General features: G+C 30.9%; 3 protein-coding genes, 1 long non-coding RNA gene and 1 pseudogene across 4 annotated transcripts; 3 read left to right on the top strand and 2 right to left on the bottom strand.

The window, feature by feature from the left end:
* Window positions 1-205: 205 nt before the first annotated feature.
* Window positions 206-1,902, bottom strand: LOC137809443 (probable LRR receptor-like serine/threonine-protein kinase At2g28960). Its single transcript, XM_068610552.1, has 2 exons — window positions 660-1,902; window positions 206-549 (listed from the first exon to the last, which is right to left on the bottom strand). The coding sequence occupies exons 1-2, from the start codon at window positions 1,900-1,902 to the stop codon at window positions 206-208; spliced, it is 1,587 nt and encodes a 528-aa protein (XP_068466653.1).
* Window positions 1,903-4,335: 2,433 nt separating this feature from the next.
* On the bottom strand, window positions 4,336-5,389 carry LOC137809442 (tetrahydroberberine oxidase-like; annotated as a pseudogene).
* A 1,173-nt stretch (window positions 5,390-6,562) lies between these two features.
* On the top strand, window positions 6,563-7,250 carry LOC137811778 (uncharacterized). The gene is made up of 2 exons (XR_011081145.1): window positions 6,563-6,804; window positions 6,939-7,250. It is a non-coding gene; the product is annotated as an uncharacterized lncRNA (long non-coding RNA).
* A 2,291-nt stretch (window positions 7,251-9,541) lies between these two features.
* On the top strand, window positions 9,542-10,337 carry LOC137811776 (uncharacterized). The gene is made up of 2 exons (XM_068613609.1): window positions 9,542-9,778; window positions 9,872-10,337. The coding sequence occupies exons 1-2, from the start codon at window positions 9,616-9,618 to the stop codon at window positions 10,063-10,065; spliced, it is 357 nt and encodes a 118-aa protein (XP_068469710.1). The 5' UTR covers window positions 9,542-9,615; the 3' UTR covers window positions 10,066-10,337.
* A 7,651-nt stretch (window positions 10,338-17,988) lies between these two features.
* On the top strand, window positions 17,989-19,873 carry LOC137811775 (E3 ubiquitin-protein ligase SINA-like 10). The gene is made up of 2 exons (XM_068613608.1): window positions 17,989-18,431; window positions 18,977-19,873. Exons 1-2 carry the CDS (start codon window positions 18,126-18,128, stop codon window positions 19,619-19,621), a joined length of 951 nt encoding a protein of 316 aa, XP_068469709.1. The 5' UTR covers window positions 17,989-18,125; the 3' UTR covers window positions 19,622-19,873.
* Window positions 19,874-20,402: the final 529 nt, after the last annotated feature.

Below are 20,402 nucleotides of genomic sequence, written 5' to 3'. Positions count from 1 at the left end.
AAACTAGGAATACTAACATGCCTGTAAGTTGACCATTAATGCAATATAACGGTAAAATAGTTTAAGAGTAATAAAATATGAATTAATAATAATAAAATATAAATTAATAACCAATAGAAGTACAAAAATCACTTTTAACAATGAATAGAGTATAATCAAGAATTATTTATGAAAAAAAAAATCCGCTTCATACTGATATGACTACTTAATTGGTTTGAAGAGGCATGTGTCCCTTAAATGTTCTATGGTTTGCAGATGGCAAAACAAGGCTAGTTTTGTAGGCTCTTGCTACAGAGTTAAGTATCATGCCCAAACTTGGCTTCTCACTAATTGATTCATCTATGCACATTAATCCTAGAGACAGTGCCTGCTTAACTTGCTCAAAATTTGTTTCAGTTACTTCCATTCTCTCATCAATCATCTGCTGCAAATCTCCATGATTAAGGTTTCTCATGTTCCTAATAAATCCAGCATCACCTCCATCAAGCTCCTCTTCAACCTTCTTATTTAGTATCATCTCCAGCAGAAATATTCCAAACCTATGTATCTCTACAAAATAAAAGAAAATACAGATTAACTTACAAGCCATAAAAATAGAAAAAGGAAAAGACATCACAAGGGAAGAAATATTGTTTAGGTTAATTGTGTGTTGCTCTTACTTCTTTGATTTCTGTTGTGATCTCCAACTTTGAACCTTGAAATCAATGGTTCCATTTTGTCAGACAACAAAATACTACTTGTGTCGAGTTCATAGTCAATTTCAGGCCATTCCTTCTGCATATAACGCATGCATTCTACAACCCCCATTAACACTTTCACTCTATGCTTCCATGGTGAACCTGACCCTGATAACCACATTTCAACATTTTCTTCTCTTGTCCATTCTGTTATAATGGCCCTGAATTTCCTGCTCTTACACCACCCCAAAACTCTGACAAGGTTTTTGTGGTGTAACTTAGACAGAACCTCGCATTCGTCAACAAATCTACGGTAACTATCCCTTGGTATATCATCCCAGTACATCTCAATTTTCACTTCAGTACCATCTCTCAAGATCCCTTTGTAGATGTGAACAACATCACTCATCCCCACCAAATACTTCTTTGAAAAACCATCCGTTGCTGCCTTTAGAATTGCTGGTGTAAACCTCCTACCTCTTTGAAGTTTACTTGGGAGAAAATCAGGCCTTTGGAAACAAAGCCATACCAAGCAAATTACCAGAAAAATGACAAGGATGGGAAAGCAAACTAACAGAACAACAGCCTTCACAGTAAACCTTTTTTGATCCAAGAGAGCACCAGAATGAAGAAAACTAGAAGAATTAAACCTTTTGAAGAATTGGGAATCAGACAGTTTACTCTCTGAAAAATAATTATAGGAGAGGTTGAGAAAAGTGAGGTTGGTGAAGGAAGAGAAACTTTGAATTGGAATGTCACCAGAAAATGCATTAATACTTAGATCAAGAGAGTGGATTTGGGTGCAAAAGAAAACATCGGTTGGAAAACCACCCTTGATAGAATTGTTGGACAAATCAATGGACATAATGGTGAAGGGGCAATACTTCCAAAAGAAATCAAAGGACAAATAAAGTGGTGCAATATTTGGACGGTTTCTAAGATCAACTTTGGGGAATGACTCTACACAATTGGGGTTCTTTGATTCATTGCAGAGATGGCTTGCAACAATAGTAAACTTGAATATTTCATCAAAGTCCATGATTGGAGACGAACTGCAGTACCTAAGAGATGGGTTCTTGAGACAGTTGGACAGAATTGTAGAGTTAAAGCCTGGGGGTTGATGTAAGTTTTTGAGGTCTTCTACCACTGTTGCACACAGTGTTGTGGGGAATAACGATAAAATCATGGGAAGAAACAGGTAGCAAGTTGAAAAAATGGTAGCCATGATTGTGAATGACTTCATTTTGAGGACATCTGAATTCGGGATGAGAGGAACTCAAAATTTGGATTTGCAGTTGGCAAAGGAAACCGCTGTTTTCCGTTATTTAAAAATCAACTCAAGGATAATAAAATAAAATACTAAATTAGCCAAATCAGATAGCGAAAAATTTGAACTTCCCTCTCATTTACTTTTACTTGTCTAAAGACAGAAGGTAATATCATGTTTAAACCACACATGTCAAATAGTCCAATTCAGAGTGTTTATAAAAGAAGTTTCTTCTTGCATACACGATCAATGGAACACACACATCTAACGTATGTAAACAAAAGTTTATAACTTTCACTTTCTAAGTGCTTCGTTAGTCTATACTTATATATAATTTATATATAATGGAAATTTCTCTATAACTATTTTATATATATATATATATGTTTTTTATATATATAACTATTTATATATATATAAAAAGGTTAATTTTAGTTTTAGTTATTTTGTAATTTTGTAAATATTAAAACAATTATTAGAATGAAGTTTTTTAACCTAAAACAGTTTTGAATTTAGTTTTTTGAAATATATCTTTATTTTTCCAGTTTTTAGTTTTTTTAGTTTGAATTTATATTTGAAATTTTTATTATCGTTTTTCTCTCCTCCCTCTTTATCACTTTATCTCCTATTCATATCACTTCCATTAGATAAAAAGATTCATTTTTCAATACAAGAGTAAGAAGAAGAGCACGCATCCCACGTTAGTCTTTGTAAGTGAGTTTTCTTTTCTTGTTTAATTGTTAATGTTACTGCACAGGTACAAAGTTATCTTAACACCATTGTTGATGTGTGGGCATCGACACGGGGAGGATGAATGTGTTCTGAATATGACTTTTCTGCGGAGAGATGAAAGGGGTAAGAAAATAAATATTTTCTTAAGGTTTTAGGTAGTTTCTCATCTTATTCTTTTTTTTTCTTTTTATTATTATATTTCTTTTTTTTAGTTTATGTTAGTAACAACAAATCAAAATTAGTGATTCACAAGACTGATGACTTAATTTCTTTAAGGTACAAAGTTAACTTGACATCATTGTTGATGTGGGCATGGGAGGATGAATGCGTTCTAAACATTCTTGCGAATAAGAGGAAAGAGATTGGAAAATAAATATTTTTTTAAGGTTTGTTATATAGTTTCTTATCTTATTATTCTTTTTTTTCTTTTCATTATTATATTTCTCTTTTTTTAGTTTTATGTTAGTAACAACAAATCAAAATTAGTGATTCACCAGAATGATGACGTAATTGCTCTAAGGTACAGAGTTATCTTGACATCATTGTTGATATAAGAATGCATTTTGAATACAACATTCTTGCGGAGAGGAGGAAAAAGAATTAGAAAATAAATATTTTCTTAAGGTGTGTTACAGAGTTTCTCATCTTATTTTTCTTCTTTTTTTCTTTTCATTATTATATTTCTCTTTTTTAGTTTTATGTTAGTAACAACCAATCAAAATTGGTTAGGTTTATTGTGTTATAAATTTAAATTTGTTTAATATATTTTTTACTACAACTTAATTATTAAAAAGTAGGTTGAAACTCATAAATGATGAGAGAAATGTTTCTATCTTATTTTTATTCAGTAATATTTGATATTTTAAAGATACGAATACACATAATAATATACAATATAATAATAATAAAAAAAATACGGATGCACATCTGTTTCACTCTGTAAATCTAAGCCTCTAAGTAACTAGCGGAACCGCTCATGCGCCTGTATATCCGATTTTTTATAATAATATTATATTAGTGTTAACTTAATCATTATTAACTTAAATAAGTAATAAAATAAAAAATTAATTTTTATTTAGTTTACACTAACTTAATAAATATAAATAATATTAGCATTAATTAAGCCTACACGAATCTTATTTATTTTATAGTTAATACAAATTTAACCCCAACATAAATATTTTTACTTATTAAGAATGTTAAAATAATTAGCATCAATTTAAAATTGTTAAACCTATTTCTAATATTAAGTGAACTCTGTTTATAACGGCTAAGCCAATATTAATTTATCATTGACTTATGTACTTTTATTTATTGTAAAGTTTACATGATTTCACTGACGTGCATGTTTCAAAAAATATAAATTAAATCAAATAATAATTTTACATTATCAACTTTTAAAAAATTAACTTTTTGTATCATGTTAGAGTAGTCATCCAACTATAATAAAATTGCATTTTTTTTTTCAATGCTACTCTAATAACATGGCATTTTTGTGAACACTATTATTTAGTATATGTAATTTTAAACATTTGAGTTACTCTCACAAACCTAAATTAAAAACATACAACATTTATTTTATTTGAATGGTAGATACTAGATGATTTTCATTACATTTATTTTATCTAAATTGTAGGTGCTAGATGGTTTAAAGATAATTTAATTTTCTTCAATGGACAACGAAGGAATGCTTTGTTCGTTTCTGAAAAAGTTCGTTTCAATGGACCTTAGTCTTCACTCTAGCCAATCTCTTGAAATTATTAATGAAATATTTCAAACCCTAAATTTTGGCTTGGGTATAACTAGTGTAGCCATTGTTATTTACCCCAATGTCAAGGTCTCTGTAATTCATACATGCAGCTCTGGGAGAATTTGAAACATAAGGTTCCATATATTTATACATTCTTCTAACAAAATTCATGTTTTTTTGTGCTATCTCATCCCCTTCCTCTTGCCATTTGGTGTTATAGTGAATATGAAATATGTATCTAGATCTGTGAGAAAACGGAATTTCAGATTCCGAAATCTCATACATTCTGCCCCCGTAAGGAGCCAATTGAAGCTGAGTATTTTCAACCTTAGCATCATAAAGCAAATGCCATAACCCTTGTAATCCTTCAACGGGAATGGGTTGGCTAACATAATCAGATTTTCCTTTGTATTTCCATAAATGAAGTTGAGTTCTGTTCAACATAACTTCAGGGGGTTCATTGCCTGAAGTTCCAATCAACACAGCATTGAAGAAGACAGCTGAGCCAATCCAACTCGTCTCTTTACAGTCTTTTCTGTCCAAACCCAACTCTGGGAAGCTCTTTTGCATCAATGGAATAAGCTCTTCTACACCTCCCAGAAACAAGGACACAAACCTCGCTTTTATTGTTACCTTTCCATGTTGACGTGAATTTACCCTTCCTATGTCCACCCTAATCATTATGCGCTCGTCCAATTTATTGGCCACAAGCTGCCACTTTTGAATGATCTCGCTTGCATTCTCTTCCAATGTCCTTGAAACATCGAACACTGTCACGGTTGATGGAACTGGAACCAGTTTTACCTTCCAAGCCACAATGACTCTAAAGCTTGCTCCACCACCTCCTCTAATGGCCCAAAACAGATCCTCACCCATGGCTTGTCTATCAAGAAGGTTATCATTCACATCGATTATGTGAGCATCTATGACATTATCTCCAACAAGAGTGAAAACCAGACTCATTTATAATCCAATTAGAAATATCATGTTCCTCTCTAACCATAATTTGACTAAAAAGATGAGGCATCTGTTGTAAAGACAATGAAATATTCCAATCATCACCTGTCCAAAACGGAGAGATTGTATCCAGAATACTAGCAACATTAGATAATTATGCAATATTTGTTAAAAAAGTAGTAACACACCATTTATCATTTCAGAAATTAATAAAAGAACATGTACCAACAGTTTAATAAAATATAGTATAATAAAACTGTTTAATTTCAGGTCATAAATCATTTGAACTAATATAAATGTATCCTAATTCATCATACTTAATTATGAAAACATAAAATTTCAGAAAAAATATTTAAAAATATTAAAATTAAAATATCATTTTTTTCAAATCTTTATAGAAATAACTACATAATCCTTAATTTTTTTACTTTAAATGAAAATATATAACAAAAAAGGTTAATTATTATTGAACCCATGAATAATTGTGTAAACCTTTTTTTAATTTTGAAAAATAAATATATAACTTAAAAATATTTTCACATGAATCTATTGATTTTTATAAAAAAATGAATATTTTAAAAATTATATTTATTTTGTATATATAATTAAAGATGATCATCTCTTCAATTGACTCTCAAACTCAAATTTAATTTTGAGTTTTTTTTCTGTATTTTTTCATAATAAATTATGATAATTACTTTCCACTTTTTTTCAATTGAGATAAGAGATTTTGTAATAAGTATACTCCAGATAAAGTTAAGAAGATATTAGTTTAACTTAGGAGGGTAGATAAGTAACATTATACTCACAATGAATGCAAACATTTAACTTCACATTTGGGGTATACTTTATAATTTATTTTGGATTTCATTCTTTACAATATATATATCTTCTCAAAGAAGTTTAAGGATGTTCACATTATAACCCCACTCATACAATAAATAATATTTACTTAAGGGTTTATTTTTTTTAATGACACATATCAGTCTTATAATTAATTATCATTATTATATATAATATTAAAATTAAACGTGAATTTTCAAATTTTAAAGTAAATAAAAATAAAAAAAATTACAAAAATAAAATTAAAACTTACACATTTTATAACCATTAAAATATTATATATGTATGGTAAAAAAAATTAATATGTTAATGGTGCAAGAAAGAAAAAACCGTAGTGGCTTTAAAACACACCGTCAAGACAATTTCAAAATTCAGATTGGAACAAGAGCCTTGGAGAGAGAAGAGAGCAGAGAGAATGGCATCAAATTCCCAAAACATGAAGAGTTTTTACCCAGAGAAGAAACCCACAACCGCAAAGAAATCTTCCAAGAAATCTCCCAGTAACGCCGCCACTTTGGGCTCCACTGCGGCGCAAACACCGGCCCTCGTCTCCGACGCCGGGAAACCCGACCTCAAAGGTCCCTTCTAATGCTTAGGGTTTTCTTTTCTCTCTTTTTTTTACTGCAATTTCATTTCTCTTTTTTTTTTTAACTGCAATTTCATTTCTCTTTTTTTTTAACTGCAATTTCATTTGTCTCTTTCTGTTATGTAGATGAATACGATGAGAAGGAGACGCTGTTGAGGCAATTCGACCTGAACATAGCGTATGGGCCTTGCGTCGGTATAACGCGGCTGGCACGGTGGGAGCGTGCTCAGAGGTTCGGTTTGAACCCTCCGCCGGAAATCCAGAGCCTCTTGAAGAGTGGAAACGTTCAGACGGAGTCCTTGTGGGGTGATCGCATTTAGGGGATGTTGCTTGCTTTCTTGCTTCGGTTGTTAGTTATGAAATCTTGTTTAACTGCCTCATCCCTCTTGTAATGTGTGTCCATGGAAATGTTTATAAATTGGTGTTTGTCTCGCTTCAGTGCCATATTTGTCTTTCTTTAATACTGCCATAGGTGAAACTCAAGATTAATGTTTCAAGTTATAGAGAGAAAATAAATGTCGGAAATTTTTGGTGTAATAGGTGATTTGATGAAGAAATTATCACTTGATGTAAATCAGATTACCCAGTAGATGTATAAGGAAAGATAGATACACAATCAATAGAAGGAAAGATAAATGAATGAATAATGTCAATTGGGTGTATACACTATATGAGCATTTAATGATTTGGGATATTTTTTTATCAACTCCTTATGTTTCTTTCGTTTAAAAGTAACTTTTTCTGTTTTTCTTTTCTTACATGACTTTCATGTGGTCCCTCATGGTTTTGTATTTTGTTTTTATTTTTAGTTTTTATTATGATATGGTTAATGATACGTAAATTTGGGTTTTCTTTTGAAGATATCAAAGTTTATAATGATCTATATAGTTTTAATTACACATACTATGAATAAATTTATTGTTTTAGTTGAGATCCATTTAATTGGTTAATTAGATCTTAAATATTATTTATGTTGATTATGAGTTTTTAAAGTAGATGGTGTGATAAATGATGTGAAGAAAGTTTTTACTTATGTGAATGAGTGGAATATGTAAAAAAAAGTTATTGAATCAAAACATAAAATGAATTTGAGAATAAAAGAATAAAATTAAAAATAAAATCCAATAATTTTGAAAAGTTGAAAACTACAAAGCAGGGTAACAAAATTTGAAAGAATATTTTTTCAAAATTCTTGAATGAAGTAGTAAAACCTATAAAAAGACACATAAACCTGTAAAAGATTTGAAGAATAAATCATCAAGTTTGACACATATCATCTCAAAAACAATACATTAAGGTTTCATTAATTTTCTTTATTCTCTTTCTTGTATTTTTTTCGTTTTGTCTCGTATGAATGAATAAACTCATTTGGCTTTATTATCTTATAATTTCACATTAAATTTTAAGATTATGTGTAATTAAAATTTTGTTAATTTTTTTCGAGTTTAATTATTGTTTTAAAAAATTTTAAATTTTTTGTTTTGAAAAATAGACATACATACTTAAATTTTTTGTGTACACAATTTTACTTTTAAAAGAATTATTTTTAAATTTAAATACCTACTCACAATACAAAAACCACTTAAACAATAGAAATTTATATATAATAATATTCATTTTTTTTTACAATTACCTTTAATGAAAATCCTTTATAATTTAATAATTATTTTATTTCAATAATAATAATAATTGTTTTTAAAAATGGTCATTATTTAAATTATTTATCCTTTGATAAATAAAAAATAATTTATTTATTTATTTAATAAAATAGATAATTTTTTTTTAAACTAATGTTACATAATTTTTCAATACTATTATTATAAAATTATAAGTATATATATATATATTAAATTTTATTATTTTTTTATTTTTTTAATTAATTACTTATAAAAGTTAATAAAATTATATATTTTAATGAAATAAAAATGTGAATATAATGTGCTCTAAATGCATTTATTTTCACTAGTATAAACAAAATATATACGGTATTTTATTATTCTTTGTAGTTATCAATTTTTTTTTAGAAATCATATTCAAACTTTCTAAATTATTGAGTTTTTTCTACAACACAATCTTCTAAAATCAATTATCATTTATAATATAATAATAATTATATATATATGTATATATATATATCTTTTATTTTCTTAAAAATATAATAGAATGAAGTGTTTTCTAATATCATAATAATATAAAGAATAATGTAGCCCTTTTATGTATCCAAAGTGGTTATATAAGAAATGTTTATTTGTACCTTTTTATTTCAAATGTTGTTGTGCAATACAAGTAACAAAGCATAAAATGTTGGTCAAGACTTGTTTATAATTTTACAATATTTTAATTTCAAAATACATCTTAATTATTAAAAATAATTATAAAGAAAAGTCAAAGTAAAAATGAAAAAAGTAACCAAACTAAAATTATTGCTTAAAATACTATTTTGTTGTTAAAAATATTAATTTTGTATTTTTAAGTAATATTTAAACCTTTTCTGAATATGAAGGATTGCAACTAAAACATATCTAAACATATTTTTAGTAAAAATTATTTGCTGAAAATGTTACTATAAACAAAAAATAAAACAGATATTTTTTTTTCAATTTTTGACTTCTAAATATCAAGTTATTAAAATGAAATATTAATTTCAGTTTAAGAATTATTGCAAAAAAATATCTAAGTAATTGAATATTTGTATAAAAGGAAAGAAGAGGCATTATAAAAGAAGTTCCTGCTTCCTGTTCAGACTTAAGACAGACATTTTCAAAATTCAAATTTGAAAAGTGCTTTAGAGAGAGAAGAGAAAATGGCGACCGTGTCTGGAAATATGAAGGGTTTTTACCGACAGAGGAAAACCACCGCCACGAAGAAATCTTCCAAAAAATCTCCGATTAACGCCGCCATTTTGGGATCCACTTCGGTCCAAACACTGGCCACCATCTCCCCCGGCGGAAAACCGGACCTCCAATGTCCATTCTAATTCCTAGGGCTTTTTTTTTTTTTTTTTTAATTCAAACACATTTATCTCTTTCTATGACTAAAAGGTGAAATTTTGTATGCAGATGAATGCAGTGAGAGCGAGGTGGTGTTGCGGCAATTCGATTTGAACATGGCGTATGGGCCCTGCCTTGGGATGGCGCGGCTTGCACGGTGGGAGCGTGCTCAGAGGCTTGGTTTGAACCCTCCGCTGGAAATCGAGAGTCTCTTGAAGAGTGGGAAAGTTCAGATGGAGTCCTTGTGGGGTGGTCGCATTTAAAATTTAAAATTCCTTTTTCCATGGAAAGAAAAAATAAATGACATCCAATAGCATTTTGTGTTTAGGTTTTGCTCAGGAAACTCAGCTTCTGGCTGTGTTCCTTGTTATGTTACTCTAAACTAAACATTATGACTGCAAAATGTTGTTGCTTTCTTGCTTCTTGTTGTGAGCCATATGAAGTCATCTTTTGCTCTGTTATCTGGTTAATCCCTGTTGTAATGTGTGTGAATGTGATTGTTTATAAATTGGTGTCTGTCTCTCTTTCGATGTCATATTTGGATTTGTTTGAAGTTGTCATAGTTTTAACCTCAGAATTAATGTTACAAGTTTTGATATTATATTTGATTTTATCTCAAAACTAATTGTGTCTTTGAAATTTGTCCATCAGAATTTTGCATAACGGTTAAAACCTTGAAACAGGTGAATTGGCATTAGATAAATGAATAATGGATAATATCAGATGAGCGTGTTGCAAAAGCATAATAGGCTCAGCATTGAGAAATTATGTAGCACGGGTGTTTTGTCTTTGATGTTTGATAAAATATTTTTTTCCAAAAAGATTATAAGTTTTACTGTCACATGAAATATTTGAAGAACACTATCTACCAGAAGAATAAAAGAGATGATGGGTATCATGCCTGGGTAGAGAGCAACAATATTTAGATATATGAAGAAGAATGATATGAGAAGAAGAATGGATTTTCATACATGAAGGATACATATTACACCTATATCATGTGACATCTCCCATAAGATAAGTCTACTCCTTAACCTAATGAAAGATGCACCAGAACACAGCAACTTACATGTAGAAGATGTTGTTGCACACATTTTCGAAAGAAATGTAGGTCCAACTCAAAATGGTTAGACTCGAGTGAATTACTAGATTAGCTGCCATTAGAACAGCTCCAAGGTTGTCTGCAAAAAATCATAGGAGTAGTAGTTGGAGGACGCAACTCAGTTCGAAGAGAGTGTATCCATGTTATCTTATCAAGGACGACAATGATACTCCTATACTCTGTTTGGTGCTACTTCGAGACACGACTTTTTGTTATGAGAAATCCATTAAACCAAATTTTTACCAAAATAAACACAATATCCCGTTGTGGCTCGTTTGTCGTCTAAATCGGATCCTCAATTCACAACGCTGAAGCCAATGAGAGGCAAGCTTGGACATGGTTTGAGGATGAGACCATGATGTATAGTTCGAGCTAACTAGCGCAAAATCCTTTTAATAGCCTCCTAATACTACTATAAAATTATTAAATAAAAACCAATTTTAGAGACAAAAATAATTAGTTGCTATATTGACTAAATTATATATTATTTTATAGACTAAAAATTATCGTATATTTCTCTGTCTTTGAAGAAGTCATTAGCGTGACATTCATATAAGAGGTTAACAAAGAGTAAAGAGTAATGTATTTCATTAGTCAGACTTTTGAAGATGCTTAATGTTGAAAGATTAAATCGAGGAGATAATCGAGGCAGGATACTTTTGAAGGGTTTTTAGATAAGAATGTCACTTTGTACCTCATTTACCGGGACGGAGAAAAGAGCAATCCATAAAGATTACGAAATACAAAAAACCCAAGTAGAAACTTGTTGAGATGATGATAACATGTCAAGGTCGACTCAATGTGCCTGCAGTGACCAAGAAGGACAGGCCAAAGAAGCTCCACTTAGGGAGTAATTAATATGACAATTGGAGGTTTGGTCAAGGGAGGGACGTCGGCCTCAACAAGAAAATGACACCTCTAGGTAGTAGAATTGGTAAACGAGATCGGTCCTCGATTTAACAAAGGGTGCCCCATATTACCTCTATTGATGTCGACCTCAAAGTCGTTGACCTTATGCAAGATGACCCCACGATCATAACTATTGAAATAGAAAATTTCGCAGTGATAAAAACCCTAGTTGACCAAGGGAACTCGATATACATATTGTATTGGAAAACCTTTAAAAAGCTCCAAATACCTGAAATAGAGATTCAACCCTATGATGATCAGATCATATGATTCTCTAGAGAGCGAGTTTATACTATAAGACATATAAACCTTTACAAAAAGTTTGGGGAAAGAGGGTTACAAAGTCGAACTATCAAGATACGATATCTCCTAGTCAACGTCAACATGTCTTACCTTCAACATCCTCTTGGGGAGGTTGTCCCTTAACCAGTTAGGGGCAATATTCTTTACCCCACATTTGATGATGAAGTTCTCCTTGATAGCAGGCGACACCATCACCATAAATGTAGACTAAAGGACGAAAAGAGAATGTTACGCGATTAGCTTGAAATTTGAACCACCACAACCTAGTCCAGATCATTTGACAGACCGAGATCAACTAAGTCCAAGATGGGACCATATTGATGCTTTAAACAACCTTAGTATGAGGATAAATGACATCTAAGTAGAATCTGGAGAGGATGTTACCCCTATTGCAACTATGGGATGGGAACCATTATACCCAAATTGTGACTTCAGTAAACACAAAAGACACTGATAAGATACATTGGGTCCTTACAAAAAACGTTGACTTGTTCCCCTAAACTACGATTGATATGTCGAGAACAACTATCAACATCATCCTGCATAAACTTTCAATCTACAAAGAAGCTAGACCGGTATCCCAGAAGAGAGGAAGTTAGGAAATGAGAAAAGAAACGCAACCAAAGTAGAAACCAAGAAACTAGTCGGAGTTGGATTAATTTGAGAAGCTCAATACACAATGTGACTCACAAATATGATAATGGTAAATAAACCAAACTGCAAGTGGAGAATGTGCATGGACTACGCTAACCTCAACAAATCATTTCCAAAAGACAATTATCTTTGTCGAGCATAGACCGGCTTGCCAATGGGTTGGGCGGACACAGGATGTTGAGCTTTCTTGAAGCATATTTTGGATATAACCAGATCTGCATGCACCCAAAAGATAAGGAGTAGACGACTTTTATAACAGATGATGCAAATTACTATTACGAGGTCATGTCTTTTGGCCTCAAGAACGCTTGAGCCACCTACTAGAGACTATTGGATAAGGTCTTCAAAGGCCTTATTGAGAGAAATATTGAAGTGTACATTGACGACATGGTTATTAAGTCTGAATCATGCAATCACATTTGGAGGATCTTAATGAAGTCTTTGTTGAGCTTAGGAAAAACAACATGAGGTTGAACCACGAGAAATGTGTCTTCGAGGTGAAAGATGAAAAGTTCCTTAACTTCAAACTCACTCATAAAGGTATAAAGTCAATCTTGACAAATGTCAAGCTCTCATCGCGATGAGAAGCCTAAAAAATTTGAAAAAGGTCCAAAGAGTTGTGGAAGGACTCACTGCACTATCTCAATTTTTGTCGAAACTTGTACAAAATCGATCGCTTAGCTGCTAAAGAAGGTCTATAGGTTGCATTGGAGTCCTTAGTGCAAAGACGTATTTGTGCAAGTAAAATAAAAATTAACCTTTCTCCCAATTATCCAAAAGTTGATCTGTCTAAATCATTTATCGTATATCTCTTTGCCTTTGAAGAAGCCATTAGCGCGACATTCATATAAGAGGTTAACAGAGAGTAAAGAGTAATGTATTTTATTAGTCAGACTCTACAAGAGGCTAAAAACTGATATCAGATGGTTGAGAAAGTTGCCATAGCTTTAATGACAATAACTTAAAGAATGAGACCATATTTTCAAAATTACCCAATGATTGTTATGATCAACTACCTGATCAATGAAGACCCTATCCAAACTCAATCTTGCCAGCCGAATGATCATTTGGTCGATTGAATTATCTAAATATTTGGCCGACTTCATAATTGAGTTGAGATTGAAACGAAAGTGAAAACAAGAACAAATGAGAATCAAATATAAGACCAAAATAAAACCACAACAACATTATATTATGATGATCAAGATTTATTTAAATCTTTATTTTGTTATTATTTTTTTATGAATATGATTGAGTAGTCATCCTAATTTTGTTGTATTTATGTAGCTAAATATATGATTGCTTAGAGAAATTGTATTTTTGAAAGATGTTAATGATATTTTGATTACTTATTGATGGATGACTTAGTTTCTTTTACTATAGCAAGATAAAGGCTTTGAGTTTATTTGTGTCTTTAAAGAGTGTTAAACTCCAAAGTTTGTAGTGAAAATAATTGATTGCACATAAATTAGACCTTCTATTTTTTTTTTCAAAGAAAAGTCCTTTTTTTTTTCAAAGAAAAAGTCCTTCTATTAGAAAAAAATCTATTTTTTAAGAGACTTTAAATTTAACTATTTATTATTTTAATATTTTGTTTGGTTGAGGATAGAGGTAAAAAGGGAAGAAAAGAAGGGAAACAAGCAAAAAAGTAAAGTTGTTTAGATATAGAAAAATTAAGTGAATTTTAATGAAAAAATTATGGTATATGTGATTGAAAAATATTTTATTTTTATTTTGATAATATTATATTTATTATTTATTTCATTATAATAAATAAAACATAAATATTAATTAATTTAAATATAATAATTAAATATTTTATTTTAATATTTTTATTTGAATTTACATGCTAGAATGAAAAGTAAACTAGTGATAATTTACATGTTTAACCCTATTTTTGATATGAATACTATTTAATGAAATTACTAATTGAGACCAAAATTAATATAATTTAGTTTTAGTCTTGAAAGGAAAAATGATACCAAAATTTTAATAACTAAAAGTGAATAATTGATACTTTAGAGATCAAAATTACACATTTAGTCCAAATATATATATATATATATATATTTACATATCTTAAAAATTTGTTTAGAGAACACCAACAATTAATAAATGTCATATGGTATTAGAAAAAATTAAATATGTTTTTCGTCTCTATACTATAACACAAATTGATTTTCGTTTCTGCATTAGTACAAATAACACATTTTACGTCAGTTTTATGAGACTTATTATAGCAGTTCTATTATCGATGTAAATGTCAACGATGTAGAAGGTCCATTACATCATTTTACATCGGTTCTATAACTGATATAATAAACTACTGTTTGTTTCATTTATTGACTTCTGCAGGACATATTACATTGGTTCTTATTTGGAACCGATGCAATATGTACCTTTTTACATGGGTTAAAATTTTAACCAATGTAATATGTAACATTTAAAAAAAAATTTATTTATTTATTTTTTTAACCTATAATTTTAAAAGACATACTAGATATGAATAAAAATAAGAAATCACAAGAAAAATTAAAAAAAAAATGAATTTTAATTCCAATATTCATCTCAAATATATATGTTCAATAAAACAAAAATGTTATCAAAATTCAAATACAAATTCTCTCCATCTAAACTTCCTAAACACCTAATATATTTATCTTAATCTAAATAGTATTTTTAAAATTGAAACACAACAAAAAAAAATCTTAAAAACTAATGTATTTAAAATTAAATTATAAGTATTTAGACATATACATTATCATCAAAATTATTAGCTATTAATATAACATAAATAATAAGAGTAAAACATATAAAACACTTACCCGAAATTGAAGCAACACAAATGCAAATCAGTGGAGACAACAAAAATTGAGGAATCAACCTAACTCGTTCTAGACTTCAAAGCACCTCTACGATGAAAGCAAACCCAATAACACAATCCAACACTAAAGATCTTTGCGATCCAAAAAGGAAAACACACAACCTAAAAAATGAGGCAATGGAGATAGTAATCAACAACAACAAAACAAAAAAAATGCAAGTTTCCCTTCAATCTAAAAAATCAAACCCATATAACAAAAAAATACAACACGACAATATAGACTATAGCGCGATGCGATGAGAGAGAACACTGAAAGAAGAAGACCAAATACCAACCAGTGGTGACGAAAATCTCACCGCCCACCACCACAACTAACGTCACCATTGCTGATGACTTTTTACGATAAGTGCATCGCGTTGTCATAAGTAATAATGTGTCCCTAAGGATGGAAATGATTAATAAGAAAACAGGCAAAGATTTCGTTGCTTCAAGTTGGAAAAATAGGGATTAGGTTTCATCTTTCTCACTCTTATGTATTTTGATTAGCATGATAACATTATGTTCTTTGATTGAAATTGATGCATGTATAAAATTCATTTATATCGATTCCTCACATATAAAATTATTACGAATGCTTCCTAAATATCGATTTCTCGTCAAGCGAGAAAGGCGTCGATTTTTGACACTGCCACTGGAGCATTCTCGCTCAAGCGAGAATGGGCTCAATCTACTGCTGAGTTGAGATTTTTATTATTTTTGTGCGTTCCTGGGCCTTCCAGCTTTCTCCTTGTAGCTTATATTATTCTTTTTTAGCCTAGTTGTCTCCATTCTCCCCTAGAAACCTGAAATTAACACCAAATTTGGGAATGAAATGCTCTTATTCAAATAAAGATCATAAAAAGGTATAATTTCATAAATTAGGGATTATTTTATATGTATTTTAGCATTTAATACTCATAAGTGCCTATATTTAATATGAAATATTACTGAAATTAGGCACTTATCAACTGCTACAAAGAACCCAACCCCAAAAATGAAAATGAAAAACACGACAGTTGTGAACTATGCACGACACAACAAGGGGGGAAAACGATGAATGTCTCCAACCACCCACTATCGCGGAAAACGTCACCAGAGATCCAAAGAACCAAACCAAAATTGGAAATGCAAAGAACTGTGAGTACGAGGCGCAACGAGGGAGAAGAGAAAGCAAACAAGCGTGCGAGAGGAAAATGACGTCAAAATGCGAAACCTAGAATTTTAAAATAGCACATATAACATCGGTTCCCTGATGCAACCGATGTTATATGTGCTTTTTGGTTGTGAGTACAACCGATGTAATATGTATAGAAAAAATTGCAAAAATATCACTGGTTAATGTGTAATGATGTGATTTTGAACATATTACATCAATTGTGAGTACAACATATGTAATATCTTTGTCAAAAATTGCAAAAATACCATCGCGTGATGCTTTACATCGGTTTTCGTGTAACTAATTTAATAACTTATTGTAATATCTGTATTTTATACTAGTGTTGGTCCAAAATTTAGACCATCCACGTGCTTGTAGTATGTAAATGATTGAAATAATTTTTTTTTATGTGAAATTGATTCAATTTGAGATTTCACTTTATCAACCCATTGGAAGTAGGTTTATTAGACATTTGTTTGGAATGAAAACAACAACGAATTTTTAAAAAAACTAACAATCTTTAAAAAAAATAACAATAATTTCACATAGAGAATGACTCATTCCAATTCTTTTTATACTATAGGTGCTTAATAATTTAAAATTTGAATCATACACAAAATTTAATTTTATGTTATAATCCAGGAACAAAAACATATTTCACACTATTAGAAATAATCACAATTTAAATTTTGTGTTATAAAACAAAAACATATTTAACACTGTCAGAAATAAACACAATGATCTTTAATTTTTAGAAACACTAATTTATTTTACAACAGTCGAAATGAAAAACACACTTATTTTAATTAACTTAAAAATATATTTAAACCCTTTTAATATGAGTTCAATCTTAAAATTTTCCTATTTTAAAATTTGCTTTAAATTTAATTTATAAGAATTTAAGAAGTGTCACCTTTTTATACTTCTTTTTGGAATTTTTAATGACATGCTTTAAATTTATTTAAAGAAAATTTATCAACTTATATTTTTTTGTGAATATATAAGGATATCTTTAAATTTATTTTAGAAATAAAAACAAAAAATTCATCGTATAGATAATGCATGCTTTTAATAATTTCAATTAATAATTACCATTATTTTGTACAATAATGGAGAGGAAATGATTCCCTGCTCAATAGTTCTATTAAATGCATATAGTTTGAATAAATCACAAACCGTTGATCTTCATCAAACGAACGCGATTGGTTGATGCATAAATTCCTGAAGTTTGCTACCTCAGGGAATCCGTGCTCGAACGACAACCATTTCCGTATAAGAAAGATGTTGAGAATTTGCAGAAGCAGAATCAGAATCAGAGAGCGAGAGAGAGAGAGAGATGGTGAAAATTTCAGTTGGTGGGTATGATGATGGAGAAGGACCCAGCAACCGCAACCAGAAGCGACGCAGGGAAGAGGAGGAAGAAGAAGAAGAACGAAACTCGCGACGAAGCTTCGAAATTGTAGACCGTTCAATTGAACTTCAAGAGCGTGAAGATCATCATCCTGCTCCACCCAATCGTGGTACCCCAAATGGGTCTGCAAGCAATGCCACCAGAGTTAGGTCCATTCCAATATTCGTTTCAGACCCTGATGTCCTCGATTGCTGCATTTGCTATGAACCCTTGAGTGCCCCTGTCTTCCAGGTTAATTTCCCTTCACGGCCCTCTTTTTCTTTTTTCTGATCTTGGCTTTTGCTCTGTCAATTTTACATCTTTTTTGGTTTTTCCTTTGGTGATTGTGTGTGGATTTTTTTTTTCTTTCGTCTATTTGGTAAACTGATTGTGGATGGAGTGAGGTGGTGTGGAAGGGGTGTTGCAGAGGCTTAAGATTGTTAGTTGGGATTCTCAGCGTTTTAGGGTTGTGGATAATTTTCTTGCAATTTTGAAATTTCTTGATCTTGGATTTATGGTTCAACATTTGGGTAGTGATTAGTTAAGCTACTCGTGAGTGGAGATGTTGTCAAGTACTAAACGGAATTGAGAAAGTGAGGGACTAAAAGGTTAGATTAGGGTAATGTAGCTGAAGAAGAAGTCCGAGGAAATTTGTAGCAATAATCTTGACTGGCTATGCTATTTTTCTTTAGCCAAGTTTTTTCCTTGCTCTATGTTGTTCCTTTTGTTTGCTGTCTGTTTTGTATGTAATGAAAAATCCAATTTGATGATTACTTTGTGGTTGAATGAAAATTCAGTGCGAGAATGGACATATTGCTTGCTCTAATTGCTGTGTCAGACTCAATAACAAGTGTCCCATGTGTTTGATGCCCATTGGGTATAACCGTTGTCGGGCTATTGAGAAGGTGTTGGAATCTATTAAAATGTCATGCCCGAATGCAAATTATGGCTGCACTGAGACATTTTGTTACAGCAAGAAAAACGACCACGAGAAGGAATGCATCTATCTACCATGTTTATGCCCACATACTGGTTGTGATTTTGTTGCCTCGTCCAAGGAGTTATTCCTCCACGTCAGCCACAGACATGTAGACTCTGGAACACAGTTTACATACGATAAATTTTTCACAGTCATCTTCAGTGCTGACCAGAAAACAATTGTTCTTCAAGAGAAAAATGATAGTAATCTATTTATTGTTCACAATAACCATGAGACTCTGGGACATAAAGTCCGCATTAGTTGCATTGGTCCCAAGTCTATGGGAGAGTTTCAGTATGAAGTTTTGGCTAGGTTTCGAGGAAGCACTCTAATACTGCAATCTTTTACCAAGATCATTCAAGGACAATACGCTGATGCTCCTTCAAATGCGTTCCTTTTGATTCCTTCTGGTTTTTTTGGCCCTCTACAACTGAAACTGGACATTCGCATTAAGTCACATTAAACCTTGGATGGAGATCGAAGGAGGCTGCATTTCGGTTTATATTTGTATGTGTTCTCTTTGTTTAGTGCTTAGCTAATCACATTCTATGTAGCACAGTTGACTTTAGTCAAAAAAGTTGTACTCATTAAGTCGGAAACTAAAGAACTTTTCTGTAGATGTATTTCAGGTAAATATGAATTATGCCTGAAATGTATTATTACATGGGAATTTTGTCCGTGTCTCTTAGAATATACAAAATGCGTTGACAAGTAACTTCTTTAGGTATTTTTATTCGCAATCCATATCCTCTGATAAAAGTCGTTGTACTCACGAATATCTTGAAAAGTCACATGATGGACCACTCACTTATACATATGTCTTCAAGAGAAGTATTTCCTAAAACAAAATGTTCTGTCAAATCCAGAAGTATTTCATAAAACAAAATGTTCTGTCACATCCGGACCCAAGAGAAAATGAATGGATTTTCTGCAGTTAAGAAGTTCACTACAATGGATATAATGAAAAATGGACTTTCTGCAGTTAAGAAATTCACTATAACGGATGTAATGAAAATCTTATCTACTCTCAGATTGGAAAGTTAGAGTTTATAAGTAATAACTCTTTAAAAGCAAGTTAAATATTTTAATTCTCCCGACCTTATGCTGTGGTCGAGTTTGGAATATTGGATTAGTGTAAAATTTGCAATTTTTTTTACAAATCATGATCTACGAGCTGCAATTTTCATTTTTATAATGAACATACAGAGTATAGTCACTGCATTGTGAGAATATTGCTTTAGGGA

Source organism: Phaseolus vulgaris, chromosome 2 (assembly GCF_000499845.2).
Source record: "Phaseolus vulgaris cultivar G19833 chromosome 2, P. vulgaris v2.0, whole genome shotgun sequence".
Taxonomy (NCBI): domain Eukaryota; kingdom Viridiplantae; phylum Streptophyta; class Magnoliopsida; order Fabales; family Fabaceae; genus Phaseolus; species Phaseolus vulgaris.
Note: the sequence above shows the minus strand (reverse complement) of the source record. Positions and strands in the feature narration are given on the sequence as shown.

What these genes read in the sequence shown, in the direction of transcription:
- LOC137809443 (XM_068610552.1), bottom strand. Translation starts at nt 1,902, where the DNA reads ATGGCTACCATTTTTTCAACTTGCTACCTGTTTCTTCCCATGATTTTA. An exon ending in TCACAACAGAAATCAAAGAA is followed by an intron (nt 550 to 659) that starts GTAAGAGCAACA and finishes TTTATTTTGTAG; the next exon opens with AGATACATAGGTTTGGAATA.
- LOC137811775 (XM_068613608.1), top strand. Translation starts at nt 18,126, where the DNA reads ATGGTGAAAATTTCAGTTGGTGGGTATGATGATGGAGAAGGACCCAGC. An exon ending in TGAGTGCCCCTGTCTTCCAG is followed by an intron (nt 18,432 to 18,976) that starts GTTAATTTCCCT and finishes ATGAAAATTCAG; the next exon opens with TGCGAGAATGGACATATTGC.
- LOC137811776 (XM_068613609.1), top strand. Translation starts at nt 9,616, where the DNA reads ATGGCGACCGTGTCTGGAAATATGAAGGGTTTTTACCGACAGAGGAAA. An exon ending in CGGAAAACCGGACCTCCAAT is followed by an intron (nt 9,779 to 9,871) that starts GTCCATTCTAAT and finishes TTTTGTATGCAG; the next exon opens with ATGAATGCAGTGAGAGCGAG.